At 48.6% G+C, this 15546-nt stretch overlaps 2 protein-coding genes across 2 annotated transcripts; one reads left to right on the top strand and one right to left on the bottom strand.

Annotated features, from left to right (window-relative positions):
• Positions 1-321: 321 nt before the first annotated feature.
• Positions 322-2385, bottom strand: LOC131284525 (trichohyalin-like). Its single transcript, XM_058313384.1, has 2 exons — positions 2100-2385; positions 322-1787 (listed from the first exon to the last, which is right to left on the bottom strand). Exons 1-2 carry the CDS (start codon positions 2383-2385, stop codon positions 322-324), a joined length of 1752 nt encoding a protein of 583 aa, XP_058169367.1.
• A 515-nt stretch (positions 2386-2900) lies between these two features.
• Positions 2901-9228, top strand: LOC131284524 (myosin light chain alkali). The gene is made up of 5 exons (XM_058313383.1): positions 2901-2939; positions 7219-7246; positions 7348-7656; positions 7742-7828; positions 8819-9228. The coding sequence occupies exons 1-5, from the start codon at positions 2901-2903 to the stop codon at positions 8860-8862; spliced, it is 507 nt and encodes a 168-aa protein (XP_058169366.1). The 3' UTR covers positions 8863-9228.
• Positions 9229-15546: the final 6318 nt, after the last annotated feature.

Here is a 15546-nt window from a genome sequence, read left to right as displayed (position 1 = left end):
CAACCCGTGATGGGATTCTAAACCAAGCTCGACTTCCAGCAACCCGACACTTCGTCTCTCTGTGTCAAATATCACGTGAAAAGAAAGATTTAAAGTTTCGTGCAACGGTTCACGAAACGTGGTTCACGAAATGATGCTCATTTTGCGGTCGATTTTTATTCGTTTCGCAAACTATGGAATATAGAAAAAAGATTTATGGAAAATCGTGATTTATTTACGCCAACATCACCAGCGGATGCCTTGTGCGAAAAAGGTTATTTTACAGAAAAATAATATTGGAATGCAAGGTCACGGCAATGGTCCGTGGAAAAAATTCGAGGCTTACATAATCAAGCTTCTTGCGTCTTGCTTCTCGTCAGGCCCCTGCCCGTCCGCCTCGTGCGGGGCGCCGTTATCTTCGGTGGCGTTATTTTTATCCTTCGACGTTTCGACGTGCGTCGCTCCGATGGCCGATAGCAGCTCCGCGCCACCGAGCCGCACCGGAAGCGGACTTCGCTTCAGTATGACGAGGGCCCGCTGACGCGGCGGCATGGCGTCCAGCACGCCCTGCTCCATCAGCTTGTTGTTGATGGGGACGCGCGACAGTAGGTGCTGCGGGACGACGTCGGCGTCCTTGAAGTCGTGGAAGTGCTCCTTCCGGTAGCTCTGCACCGTCTTCAGCAGCGGCAGAATCGGACGTCCCTTCACCTTGGCGTCGCTGATCAGGTCCTGGGCGTACTGGAGGAAGTGTTTGTTCTCGCGCTCCGCATTATCCTTGGCGTAGCGCAGCTCGGCCGTCGTGTCCGCCTCCCGTCGCTCGCGGGTTTCCTTCTCGCCGATCTGGTCCAACAGCAGCCGACGTTGGGTGTGTGCCCGCACCGTCTGGTCCGCAACCTTTCGCCGGTCGAACCCGAACGTCACATCGACGTTCTTGAGGCGCTCCTCGTACTCACGTCGCGTCAGGACGGCCTCCTCCGCCTCGCGCTGCCTCTGCCATTCGATCTCGTCCAAGTGAGCCTGGATTCGGGCCGCCTTTAGCTGACGTTGCTGTTCACCCTGCTCGCGCTCTCGTTGCGACGCCCGTCGGTCCTTCTCCTCGGCCGCCCGCTGAAGGTTGCGCTCCTCCTGAGCCAATGCCGCACGCTGCCTCTCAAGCGCTTCCTTCAGCTGCTGTGAGTTGTCCCGGAATCGATGTTTGGTCACGTGCACACCCTGCCGGAAGCCGGCGATGTTCTGCTGACCCTCGGTGTAGATCTGGATCAGTGCGTCCTCGATCTCGGTTTCGCGCCGCAGCCGGGTGCGTCTATCCTCCGCCATTCGTATCGCCTCGAGGGCACTCAGCCGCCGCATTTCCTTGCTCGCCTCCTGTGCCTGCCGCTCGCGCTCCTGCTGGGCCCGCATCTCGCTCTCGATCACCTCCAGGCTGGCCAGCTCCTCGGCGATCAGGTCCTGCTTCCGCTGCCGTGCCGCTTGCTGATTCGCCACCATCGTCTGCTTCAGCTCGCGCTTGTAGTCGTCGAACCGCTGACGATCCTCGAGCAGCCGCTCGCCGTGCGACTTCAGCCAGTGGTTGCCGAGGGCGGTCGTCTGCTGGTCGACCGATTGCTTACGCACCTGCTGCATCCGGTCCTGGTCATGGCGAAACTGACGCTGCAACTCACGACCTCGCAGCACCTCGCAGAACTTGGCCGCACTCTCCAGCACCCTTGGGCCGACCTTGTCCTTCTGGATGAGATCCTCCGCCTTCTGAATCAGTTCCTTACGCTTGATCTCGTCCGCCGCTTTCAGCTCCCGATAATAGCGTTGATCTGTTGATGAAGGCGCATGCGTTAGGTTTTACTCTTCAAACATACATTGTTGATGAGGATTGCTATTAAAACTTCTGGCTTTATCAAAATAAAGTCACAGCTGGAGGTTCTCAGTGGTTATGGAAGTATGTGAAGTGTGTTCACAACATAGTCTACATCGTAGCAGCATTCTCGATGGTCCATTCCCGTCATTTACAAAAAAAGAACTTAAACTAAAAGAAGTTTCTTCTGTACGCAAATAAAGTACACTCCATTTTCCTGAACCATTGTATTCCCATTAAACTGTAGGACCACACGCTCGAAGTTCGTTACCTTCCTCCACCTTGGCCTTATCGCGGCGCAACCGTTCCGCCTCCTTCTTGTCGCGGATGTTCTGCACCGTGTTCTCCCAGGTGCTGGTCATCTTCTTCGAGCCGTTCTTCAGATACTCGCGAAACTCGCGCTCCTGCTGGCAGAGCACCTCCGTCTCCTTGTCGGTCGGATTGGTGACCTTCTTCCACATCTGCTCCCACTTGGCGCTACTAAGCAGAACCGCCTGGTTGGCGTAGCTCGGTCGATGGGACTTCGGTTCCGTCGGCTGGTACAGTTCCTTGATCATCCTCTGCGCTGTGCTGCTGCCGAGCCGTCGGCCAAGGGATTTGATACTGGGTGGCGATCTCTCGGCGCGTCGCCGCTTGGCCGTCCAAAGGTTCGCTCCGCTGTTCGCTTGGTCTTTGTAAACAAGTTTCCAGGGGACGGTTACCATGAGGATAGGCCGGTATTGTACCTACTGGAATGCGAGTCCGGGAGGTAGCGCTATCTGCAAGGGGAAATTGAAACTCGAATTGCGCGAAACGCAAAAAAGACACCAGAAACCAGCTGCTTGGGGTTTGATTGACAAGGACAAATTTAAGCGTGTCGGTAGAAATTTATAGACAATCCATTTATCTGCATATGTTTCCATTGCAACTGTTGTGCATACAGTGTCATCCTTAGTTTTGAGGGAGCTCTTGACGTTATCATTTGCATTACAAGTATGAACTTTTAAAGTCCGCCTTGTACATGTTTAGTAGCCGCATCTTCTACCCTCAAAACGAGTAATATGAACCCGGTTGAATTTTAGAGAAAATACAAATGTTAGTAAAAAGCAACTATGGGTTTAATTTGCTGAAAGTAAGTGTCCGGCACCTACCAAAAATTGGTTCCACCAAACTTGGGTTTAACCTAGTATTGCCTAGTAATTTCATTTTTATCGAGCCTCTTCAAGGTCGATCGTTTTTATTCTAGTCTTGTTTCCATGGTGGGCTTCAGTGCGTCTACCAGTTTGTTATGGTTATTTTCTTAAATTTTAATAGTTTTGTTTTATAGACAACGTATAATTACTATTAACAAATAGACAATAGTGTTAATTGGATTGATTTATGGTCATACTATGCAGAAATATGTTTAAAAACAGGAAATTCATACTGCATACCAATTGTATACTATTTCTAGTTACTTTTTTACTTACAATCGTTGGTTCACTTTTATTCATCCATTCATTGACAATGTTTTTCAACATGTAAATGGCAACCTGAGTCAGTCGTTTTGGCACGTAGCAATGTGATTTCAAAAATAGGACGTTTTAGGGTACTGCTTCAACATGACCATAAATGAAGCTATCTGAATACTATTCTCTTAACATTCTTCGGTGTTTATGTATGTCGAAAGACCTACTTCTACAGCTACTAAACATGGTCCATTTTCGCACTTGGAATATAAATATATCCCTCGAGTCCCCATTAGCCTTTGCTTTCCCATTGCCGTTGGAGCATAACCGTGAGAAACAATCAATTATTTAGGTTACGAGCAACATCCATGTCATGCGCTTACTGGGCGCGGGATAGCGGCGCAGGATCGGTTGGCTGTGTGGGTTGGTTGGGAAAATGGGTTTCCCTCCCGCCTATCGCCGGCTACTGATAACGCTGCCACGTTGACGTTATCCGCTGCGTTACCGCCAGGCCCCACCAGAGGTGGTTGTTGGTGCGCAAGCCAAAGATCTATTTATCTTCGCTTCGTACAACTGAACTGAACCCGATCTGTCGCTTCCTATCTCTTCCATTTCATTCACGCTGCCCCTCAATCGCCCCCTCCCCGTCTTCGCTCCGCTGATCGCGCGTTGGTCCCGTGGCGCCCGATCCTACGCCACGGCGACCTCCATTTTTGACAATCTGCTCGCGGAGGCGAACATTTTCCTTTTCCCAAGCAGCGCTAGGGACGAACGACGACAACGCCACCACCGTGCGCGCAGACGTATTTATAGAATCTGTGCTACGCAATTTTTACCCTCACTTCCCTGCGAACGGGCGCGCGTGAATCATGAGGTATTATTTTCGTACATTCCGTCCGCCGACGCGCAGACCACCGAAACACGGCCGCACGGAAAACGGCCGTATGAATGGGTTCGTGAGGCGGGCTTTCCATTTGTTTTCCCCATTGCTCTGTGTGGGTGTTGAGATGGGGAATGCAGTAGCAGCAGCAGCAATAACTGGGTAGCATTATTACATCGTGCAGGTGTACACTCGGCCGGTTTTCCCCCTTGGACGTATGCTTTTTGCTGTTGGGGTTTTTTCGCAACCATAAGGCAACGGTCCAGACGCACGAATTCCTTCCACCACGAAGCTGTGTTTCTGCTCTCCCCCCCCCCCCTTGAGATGGCATTTTTTATGCGGTACATTTATCATCCACGCAATAAAATATGAACCGTCTCTTACTCTCTTTCGACTAATGGGACGATATTGGCCACGCAGGATTCGTCTAATGAATGAGAATTGCACGTGAAATCGTGTTGCTTCGTTGCATCGTACAGCGGGGTGCTTTCTCCTGTTGTCAAAAAATGGAAAAACTGGCAAACGAATGGGGAAAAACATATCAAAACCTGTAGTGCAGAATAGCCATCGAATGTTGCTCTAGTGGCCATCGCAAAAAGGAATTGTTAGCGTTCTAAATATACGTGCGTCAGTTATTTTATCGCAGACCCGCGGTGTGATTGCGGCCGTCGGTGGTTTTCATTTCATGCACGGGTAGAACTGTTTATCTGCCATGAATCTACGCTTTTCTGACATCGGGATAGAAATAATCTATCAAAGTCGATGCACAAAATACTGTACAATGTGTTACATTTGTGAGAAAAGCTAGAAAAATCTGTCAGATCAAACAAAATGACTAAAATCTCAATAATATTTGCATGAGTTGTTTTTAAACAATACTTATCAATCGAATTGGAATTTAAAAGAAAAACTTCGCCTCAGAAAACGTTTTGTTCTACGGTCTCATCATTTCCATCTGGAAAATTTCCACGTAAATATATGGAAGTACGGCTTTCAAAAAGGTTAACATGAAACAGTGAACCATTAGCAATGCTCTTGCCAGCTTCACACATGTACACGGAGTTGCTTTTGGTAAACACCACAGCAACCGACCACAATTGTTTACGGTTACAGGTTACATTGGTCTGGCAGTGTCCGTAGCAACGTCTAAGCAACCGGGAGGAACTTTCTACATAAAAGGTTCTACAGACTGATATACATTCGTTATTTTTATCTACCTTTGACTGTTGACGATCAGATTTGATTGCACTTATTCGATGATTGGTGACATGTTGGTGCCTTGGATCGAACGATGTGGATGGGGAAATCGGACACTTTCGAACCGGCGAAATTGGCAGCCACCTTTAACCGGACGACGGGACTTTTGCATCGGGAATATAATTGATCAGTCATAAATTCTGATGCAAGCGAACCGACATCAACATCATTCCGGCAGATGCGATGGACCACAGCGGCATTTTCCATCCATCTGCCGTCAAGGATCTTAGCCTCCCACCGACCTGCCCGTCCCTTCCCAGTCTCATCCTTTTTATGTCGTCCAGCTTTCTCTTTCATTCGGCCCGATCCCACTCGCGGGAGGGAGTGAGAGAGCTCGCTTTGAGGGGGGTTTCGCCGTAACGCCGTAAGCACCGTGTCTGCCGAATCGGTGCTGAAATTGCCTACCTTTCTAACCCGGCACCGTTGCACAGATCACATACGGCACAGAATTGGTGTGTTTTTCGTTTTACCTTCGGGATTAAAAATAGATCAGCGAGCGGTGGTGGCCGCGCAGTCGTCACTGTATTAGACGATGCACAAACACCCGTACGCCTGTGAAGTGCTCTGCCAGAATGTGTTCTTTCGGGCCAGAAAGGGACGGAAGAAGGACACTTGGGAGCGTGGGGGGGGGGCGGGGGGGGGGGGGGGGGGTGCGCAAAAGAGACACCCCTCGAGCTGAGAGGACCAACGTTGGGCCGGTGTTCCCGAATCATGAAAATATTGGCACATTCGGTAGAGGGTAGTGAAAGACGGGTCGAAAAGTCGACGATATCCACACCCGGACTGAGGTCCCCCCGATATTGGCCCCACGACGTACCAGGAATGCTTGCACGAGAACCGAACCTCGACCGTTGAAAACCCCGTCGATCTCTAGGAATTAGAACTGCTGGGCCTGGCGTAGGGGACTGCGGGGAGGGTTTTTAAAATCTCCGTCCGCTTGACCGCCTCGGTTCCTCGTGGTCCATGTGTCATCGTCTTCCTCCTCACGCCGCCCCATCGTCCTACACCATAGCGAAAGGGAAGGCACGTTCCGAAGGGAGCGAGCGTTCCGATGGCAAAAGGAGCACCGACTTGTGGCCGGCCCAAGTGTGGTTCGGGGAGTGCGCATGCGTCCCCGGTTTGGCGGATCCGCAAAGCCCGGTGTCCGCAGTTCGCGTCAGCGCGTTTTCGGGAAGCCCAGGGAGGGAAAAAGAACGACGAAAAAATGTAGGAAAAATCCTACATCGGCTTGCCCGCCGCCCGCGAGTGAAATGCTAAATATAATTCGTGAATGCGAGCCGTTCAGTGCTCTGTGAACAGTGGTTTGGAATAGTACGCAGTTGAGTCTGAGTCGGTACGCGAGCTACACAAGATCACAATGGTAAGGAAACAAATTCCGAGGCAATTCCGCCCATAGAGGCATAGAGTTTAAAGTTTAAGTGTGGAAAATCTGAAACCGAAGTGAATTAGAATGTACTGCGAAAGTACCTTGCCAGTATCTCAACATATCGAATTGCGAATCGAGTTCCAATAGTGAAGTTTAATCAGAAGTTTTTACTAGAAGAAAAATACACACACACACCTCAAACGAGAATGGAATTCAGAATGTTCAGTTGCACCGAGCTGTGCTTCCCGAGAATCTTGTGCGTGGACTTATATGGCAATGGAGATGGAGTAGAGGATCTAAGCTCGTACCATGCCAGATTTAGCGAGCATGCGCTGATGACACAAGTTGATGGTTAACGGTTCCGAATTTTTCCGAATTCTTTTCTTTCTCTGCATCATCTGCACTTCGACGGATCGACGACGATGGTTATTGCGGCCTACTCGACTTTCGCCAACCATAGGCCGATCTGAAGGATGTTGAAATTGAAAGTGAGTAATAAAAAAATAGCACCAGTTCTTCGAGTGAAGTTTGCTGCTTGCGTACGGTGATGCTAACGGTGCGCCGAAACTCTCTCCACAAAAATTCGCAGAGGCGCAGTTCGTCTTCTCCGTCTACGATTGGGAAGGTACCGGCCAGATCGATGCCTTTGACCTCGGCAACGCCCTCCGCGCCCTGAACCTGAACCCGACGCTGGACCTCATCGGCAAGATGGGCGGCACCCAGAAGCGCGGCGAGAAGAAGATCAAGTTCGACGAGTTCCTGCCGATCTTCGGCCAGGTCAAGAAGGAGAAGGAACAGGGCTGCTACGAGGACTTCCTTGAGTGTCTGAAGCTGTACGACAAGGAGGAGAACGGCACCATGCTCCTGGCGGAACTCCAGCACAGCTTAACCGCGCTCGGTAAGGATCGGCCCGCCTGGCTGAACGATGAAGATGGTGGGACAAGTTGGACTGACTCGGTTACAAACCGCTTTTCCCTTCGCAGGTGAGAGACTGGATGATAACGAGCTGGAGGCTGTCTTCAAGGACTGCATGGACCCCGAGGATGATGACGGCTACATCCCATACGCACGTAAGTATCGTGAACCGAGTGATACCCCTTCCAACGACAACCCGTTACTTTTCCTCAACTGTTGGAGACCCAGACTCGCGCATCAACTTTTGTCGCTAATGAGATAACTATCTGTCTTTACATGTACCTGTGGTGATGTAAAAATCACCATACATCGTCTGTTCTGTAAAAAAAATTCCCTGAACTCCGTGTCACTTGTTGCTAACTTCAACGAATTCCATCGTACTGTTATGTATGCGTGTTACTATATGTTACACAAATCTACACACATACATCACCCTACCTGTGGATACCATCATTCCACTTCGTGATGATGTACATCATCACACCCTTCGAATGGATGTTCCGGCCATCAGCGTTCCTCAAGAAGATGATGGACAACATGGTCGTCATTGACCACGTCAAGTAAATTCATCTTTAACTCAATTGTGTACTTTTTCAAAGTCTCCACTAAATGTCACCCTACACACAAAAGAGTATTCGTAAGTATATTTGAACTCCTATGCTGCCATAAATTGCTTCCCGCTGATTCACTAACGAACGTCATCCCAAACGAAGTCACTAACGAAGGAATCCAGAATTCACTCACAAACGTACACACTCACGAGCGCATAAATTGAGCTAATTTTATAGTTGCTAAAAAAGCCACTAGCACACCACCGACACATGTCGTCATATCCTTTGCGCACCTGCGTGCCTCTCGCAAGTGTGCATTCCAACAACAACTCCTACGCACACACACACACTCACACACATGCACTGCGCTTTCCCTGGCATCTCGCGATCTTCACCCGGGGTCGGTCGGTGTACCCAAAAATGGTGCCAAGCCGGCCCCCGGGGTTGAAAACCGACCGAATCCATTTTCACGCAACCGCATTCGGTTTACGCACGCGCCATGCTTGTGCGAATGAAAGAGAGAAAGAGAGATAGCATGCGGCCACCCTTTTCAAAAACGTCCTGTACAACTGGGGTTTTTTTTTCTATTTTCAGCATATCTTCAGAGATTGTGTGACCACAAGCCATCAGAATATTGAGAGAACTGTTATGTAATCGAGCTATTTATAATACAAATATCAGAGAGAACAACATCCTCCGAGGCCAAATCGGAAACAAACAGACAGCAACACGATGGAAACCTGGCGAAGAAAAAACAACAACAGCAAACATCAAATGTGAGAAGAAACTAAAATAAGAAAGCTAGCAACAACATCTAGCGACAACAACAGCAACGACGATGAGATTTCCAGTTGAGCAAACAACAGCAAGTGAAACAAAGCAATACAAAGGAAGAAGAAGAAGAAGAAGAACAAAAATGAAAACGAATTACCGTGCGATACCATCGGCAATACGGAAGCGGTTATTACTATTTTTCTGTTAAGATTTAAATAAATTTCTACATAAAGAGGTCATCCAGGTGTCAAGTTATTGATGCATCCGGGGCAATGGGTTGGGGTCGGGAAACCTGGGGACATTAAATGGAAATCGAAACGTTGTCCAATGAAAGAATTGAATTCAAACACTTCTATCTATGGATATAGTTCACTTCTTATCTATGATTATAGTTTAGTTTAAGTGTTTTGACAATGCAGGATGAAAAATTTAAATCTGATGTTCTTTTTGCTATTTGAAATAATTGACGAGTTTTTCATTAGCAAAGAATGTACTTATCTTTTTTGCTGAATTTTACCTATTTGTTAATTGTTTATCTTGAAGTGATAGTGGTATACACGTTGGTTTCTGTTCCATGTTTTTTCCTATCAATATCACCAAGTGATCAATGAAGTGACAATCTAATATTGCTAGATAAAAGGCAGTAATTCTTATTTCTTTATAAAAAATAAACAAACTAATAAACAAAAACATATAACACGTTAAAATTGCTAGAACGATTCGTTCGCGGGTGGGTGATATAGCGTGCACAGCACTGTACGAAACTATAGCTTTTCATAAGCTCACAAGCATCGGAGCTTTCTGGTTTGAAAATTAGACGACTTTCGTTTGTACAGAATCATACTACAGTTTACTTAAAGTTTAAATTTCAAATAATACTCATGATGCTTTGCATTGTCTGCAGACTTGTTATAACATGTTATAAGTACTTTTTAGTATCATTTCAGTCGAGGTTGCACACTTTGAAGCTCCATAACGGTCATTTCGTCAGTGGCAGAGATGAAGCACTTGGAAGTTTAAATAAATACCAAATAATGGAACCCGAAATAGTCAGGTGAGAAATCAGAGTCAGGTGAAAATTAAGTTTCCCCATTATAATGCGAATTAGAATACTTTGTTCGACAATGTTAAAATATTTTATTTTCACATCACTTCTTTCTTCATAAGTGTTCAGAAATGTTAATATGCTTCTCGTTCAAACTGTCGTGATTTTCACTAACATTTTCATTCTATAATTTTATTTTATTTTCCCCCGCAAGTCCTAGACCGAAGCTAGTTTTATTCATACACCACGGGGTGTACGGTTCGCGTCCGTAAACCACCCAGAATCCGCACGCATGCGCTGCACCGCCCTGGGCATCCTTCCAACGAACGGTCTCCCCGACCCGTTCGCGTCGTGTTGCCCCGTTGCTCATCAATTTTTTATCACTCGCTCGCTCAGAGTTGGTCTTATCGGGCAAGGCAATAGACACCTATCTCTGCTCTCTGCACCGCCTAGCCGGAGTGTACCATTAGTGCCACAAAGCGAACCCCCCGCGCAACACACAACGAGCCTATCGGTACTCGACATCATTGATTGCAGCACCGACGGCGGTTGTCTGAGACGAAATTGTGAACGGAAAAATAAGTTAGCATTTAAAAACAGAAAAGTGTTTGCCATTCCCGACACGAGTGCTGCGGCGCCAAGGTGAAGCGCACGAAATTTAAAAACAACATCCGAAACGTACACCATCACCACCACCACCACCTGGCGGGATCATCGCGTTGTGTCGTCGCAGATTTTGTGGATGCTGTGTCGCATCGGTAGCGTGTGCCCAAACGCTTACACGGTTCGAGCAGGGGAATCGCCGTAGTGCAGTGTTGACCAGTGCGCCATTTGTCCCGAAAGTCGTGCACCTAAGCGGGAGTGGAGTGCGTAGTGCGGGAATCAAATCAAACATAATAAAACAAAACCAGCCCTTCAAAGCCAACCACACACCCACAGTGTGTCAGTGTGCCGCGGTCTCTCGGTAGTGTGTCGCTAGTGGCACCAGTGTGTACCCGAAAGTCAAACGGCGGGCAGTGGTGCAATTTAAAAATAGTTTTGTCTCGGGACGACAAATCGCCACTACTCAAACTGCTTTATATTGTCGGTGGATGTGAAGTGCACAATAGGAAAAGAGGAAAGGAAAATAATATAGGGAAAAAATTAAACACGTCCCCTCCTTTTTGCTAAAGGGCATCCCGTAGCGGCTTGTCGATCGTTTTCTAGAGTGTTCCAATTCGCGAAGCTTTCTCTCCCCGTTGCTGTTTCGGAGACGGGAAAAATCGGTCTCCACCAGTCGGAGAGCAAGCCCACGCAGGGAAGGAAAATAAATAAATACACAAAGGAAGTAGCAACCAAAAAAAAAACCAGGACTCTGCCAGACATCCGGTGAGCGCGTCTGTGACATTGCGCGGGATAAACAGACAGGCGAGAGAAAGTCATTCTTCTGCTCCGGGTTTGCGGTAAAAGCAATCGAAAGCACCCAGCAGATCCAAGGAAGCCACACACCAATAGCAGAAGGCAGTTTTCCCGATCCCATAGCACCATGGCGACGGCAAGCGAGAATAAGGCAGCACTGCCGGATGCTGGGAGCTTACAGCGCCACAATACAGGTACGTGTACGGTTGGGCACATAAAAAGGCGGTCTCCGCTGCTTTCATTTCCTTTTCCACCGTAGATGCGTCTTTCACGGGCCACGGTCTACCAATCGGCAGAATTATGCACAGACAAACCACACGAAGCGACGCGAACGGTCATTTAGCGTACAAGCACTAAAAACGCTAGAAATATGATACACGACAATTGTCGCAAGTTTTGCGGCCGGCATTTGTGGTCCACGCCCGCGGGGATGGTGGGACGGAGGGTTTTTGTCATGGTCCATTAGATGGCAGTTTTACCGATGGCAACACCGACGCTCGACGGTTATGGGTTGGTCGTTGCTCTAACCCTTTCCGGCCCGCGCTGCGTTGGGAGAATTGATTAAATGTGCTGATTATGTCGCGCGGAGAGTTGGACGTGACATCCAGCGTTCCATCGTGGAGCAGGCGAGGCTAGCCATCTCCAATTCCCAGCCAATTTGTTGGCAAGTTTTGTTTTAGAAGGTTTAAGGCCGCCCACGATCGTCCCCGACTTTGACCGACAGCGCGAGCATGTCGGTGGATGCCTTAAACGGTTTCACCTTCACCGCGGGAAGGCACTCGCGAACGGTCGGCCGGAAACACTGGTGATTTTCTTTGCCTCTTTTCTTGTTGTTGTGTTTTGGAAGGAAAATTGTGCTGTACGAAACAGCCTTCTTTGTTCCAAGCCTGGTAACGCTTTCCACCAACCGACTGCCGAAGCGTGCACCATGCAGACAAGCGTTAGGGCACGCGACCCTTAACGCCGGGTCTGAAGACAAGCGCACACACACTCACGCTCACTCTCCCCGCACTCGGGCGCAAAACATAAACGCGCCTATTTGGTGAATGAACTTCCTTGTTAATGACAATAAACCCGTAGTTTATAGTCGAAAACAACGGTTGGCCGCGGTTGCCGGTTGCCAGGCTACTCGCGGCTTCGATCCGATCGCAAAGACCAACCACCAACACCAAATGGACCGTGGGACGTGGAAAAGAGGTTCCCCCGGGTGGGGCAATCCAAATCGGAAAATGGCAGAATTTTCACCTCGCGCCAGCCCCCTTCTCATCCGAGCGCTTCGTATCGATTTCCCCCGGAACGCGCGTGTGGAAACTTTGTCCGTGCCATCTTTCATCTCCACTTTCCCCACCCTCGCCACCCTCTACTTGACGCCTTGCCCTGATCCTTGGTGGTTCCCTGTAACCCCCGCTCCGTTTGGGACAGTTCCGAAAGGATAAACTGACTGTGCGTGTGCGGAAGGTGCAAAAGAGAAGACATAATCCTGACCCGCTGGAGCTTAACCCTAGCCCACGCTCCCGGGGTTGGAGGGCGCGGACGAGGGACAAAACTTTGCCCAGGCCCCAGAACCAGTGCGGGACAGCTTTTTGGACCGCAAACCCGTTCGGCACACGTCGCCATTGTTTCGGTTGCACTGGTGGTGTGTGGAACACCGAGCGTCGACTTTTGGGGTCGTGTTTTGATGGTCGCGGATTCGGTTTGGTGTGGTCGCGAAAATTGTTGATCGCGCATTGCAGCTCGGGTTGTCCAGGGAAAAATTGAAGGTAATTTCGACCGTTTCTTCGTTGCGCCAGACGCGCGTCTTTGGCGTGCGTACCGTTCGCGGGTCGGGGGTTTTAATTCAATTAGTCAACCGCCGGGTAACTCGTCCGAATCGAATCCGTAACCGAATGGGGCCTGATGTAATGGGTACTTAAACCCATCCCAACGTTCCCGTCGCCGCAGAGGGGCTTCCTTTTCAAGCCTTCCGTGAAGTGATTCGTTCCAGCGTGCATCGGTGTGTCGGTTGTCATTAGGTCTCTCCAGCTCACCTTTTGCTCGCCGGGTTGCTCGCCTTTCAAATGCCGTTCCTCGGTGTCCTTTTGGGCCAAAGTGAAAGTGACAGATCGTCCTGTGTGTTCGTGTGTCTGTATGTGGGTGTCGTTTGTCTGTGTGCGAGAATTCAGAGGACACCCATTAGAGGCGGCTCTTGGCTCCGACTCGAGACAGAAAGCTTATTACAGAAATAGCCCACCACCATCGATTTATTTTGCCCTTCCGGGGCCACCGGTTCCTGGTGTGTGAGTCGGTGCCAAAGGCTCCCTCTTCCCACCCCCCACCACTCCTTCCGTGTTCCAGCCAGATAAGGCGCGGTTCGATCGCTGGCAGCGATAGCAGCGTGGAAGACAGATAGGTTACGCTCATTAGTTTAATCGATGTCGATGCCACCCGCCAAAGCCGGTTAGGGATGGTTTAGCACGTGGACTTAGAACAATAACTCTTTTCAACCCTCATGAGAATGCAGAGTTAAAATATCCAAGGCGAAAATTGTACTTCTTTTACAAATAACGCTAGCATTGAATCCTCCAATAACCTTTTATAAATTGCACTACTTTTAATCTGTTGCTATATCTCTTATCTTCTCTCCCCTCAGGTATGGTGTATCGCTAGTGATAGGAAACATTTCAAGAGGATGTTCGATGGATGGACACTGATGGATGAAACGTGTGCAAAATCACAAGCAACAACGAGGTTCATAACGCGTCAACTCATTAGTAACATTTCAGAATTTTTATTACTTGTTCACTTTCTCCCGACAAACGACCGTCTATAAACTCATTATGATTTCGCGATCAATTCCACCCGAGCATTCCAGAACTATTCTCGGAACGTGTAATTTGACGCGCCGGAAGTGCTCACCCCGCGCCAGACGTCTTACCGTGAACCGAAGCGTTCCGAAATCGGGCAACAAAATCCATTGCGTGACACGTGGCCCGAACAGTCATTAAACAGATGGTTTTTCCTTCGGCCAGGTGCTGCCTACATCGACAACAACAACGGCAGCAGCACCGGGGCGGATTCTCCACACCCCAAAACGCGGGCCGTGCCTTTTGGGGGAGGCAAAATGGAATGCTCGCACGTATGGTTCCAATTATGTTGCTAGCGAAAAATAATCGATGAGTGGCATAATCGCGGGCCGCACGATACCGGCGACCCAGTGCCGATTCTGGGCCCAGGTTCGAAGCAACCGCAGTCCTGCCAGCCCTAGTTTTGACACCGTTTTTGTTTTTCGGCGTCCCGTGCAAATGATGCCCGCGACGTCGTTGTCAGTCGGTTCCATCATCGGGCAAACTTTTTAATGGAACTGAGACAGCAGCGGCAGTAACAACGCCTAGTGGTGCAGCACGGGTTCGAAGTTGGAGATCCCCCCCACACCGATAAGGTTGTAAATTATTTCCGGATTTTCCGCCGCGACGGGGCAAATATGCGTTGTTTATTAGTGACGGAGCGTATTTCGAAATAAGCCTTTTGGGGGGTAAGTGCAGGGATGCCCCCACGTTTCCATGTTCGGCGCCATGTAGGATGGTGGAACGTTTAAGGAAAAATGCAGAGACCATCACAATCCGTCTCTTATTTACATTTCTTACTGCAACTTTTTTTATTTAAGAAAAAGTGATCCTGATAATCGTCTTTCCAAGTTGTGTCTCACGGGCTAGCCTAATTACTAATATACTTCTCCCACCATTCCAACCGCAAGTTAAGCGATCGTTTATGGTATAGACCAATAAACGAAATAGGACATTGATCAATTAAATAGTGTCGTTCTGTTTGGGCCGTTCGGTTGGTGATGATTGCCTTCTGATTACGGGTTTTTTTGTGAATGAATTGTTTTACGCTACGATATGTTTTCCTTTTGTAGTTAAATGTATTTATAGCATAAAGATCACGGGTTGAAATCCAGCGACATACTTTAGCTGTGATATTTTTTGTATGGCAGTAGAGATCAGTGGATTTAACTTGACAAATAGTTTTTCATTCCAATCATTTGGCTTGCCATTGTTTAATCCAAGCGTATCCAAGCAATTTGAAAATGACAGAAGCACCTGAGAGGATAATCATAAATGTTTCT

Source organism: Anopheles ziemanni, chromosome 3 (genome assembly GCF_943734765.1).
Source record: "Anopheles ziemanni chromosome 3, idAnoZiCoDA_A2_x.2, whole genome shotgun sequence".
NCBI lineage: Eukaryota > Metazoa > Arthropoda > Insecta > Diptera > Culicidae > Anopheles > Anopheles ziemanni.
Note: the sequence above shows the minus strand (reverse complement) of the source record. Positions and strands in the feature narration are given on the sequence as shown.

Coding starts and splice junctions, on each gene's coding strand:
- LOC131284525 (XM_058313384.1), bottom strand. CDS start 2,385: ATGATCAAGGAACTGTACCAGCCGACGGAACCGAAGTCCCATCGACCG. Junction 1,788..2,099: donor TAAGGCCAAGGTGGAGGAAG/GTAACGAACTTC, acceptor CTTCATCAACAG/ATCAACGCTATTATCGGGAG.
- LOC131284524 (XM_058313383.1), top strand. CDS start 2,901: ATGTTAGTAAAAAGCAACTATGGGTTTAATTTGCTGAAA. Junction 7,657..7,741: donor GCACAGCTTAACCGCGCTCG/GTAAGGATCGGC, acceptor TTCCCTTCGCAG/GTGAGAGACTGGATGATAAC. Junction 7,829..8,818: donor CGGCTACATCCCATACGCAC/GTAAGTATCGTG, acceptor TTCTATTTTCAG/CATATCTTCAGAGATTGTGT.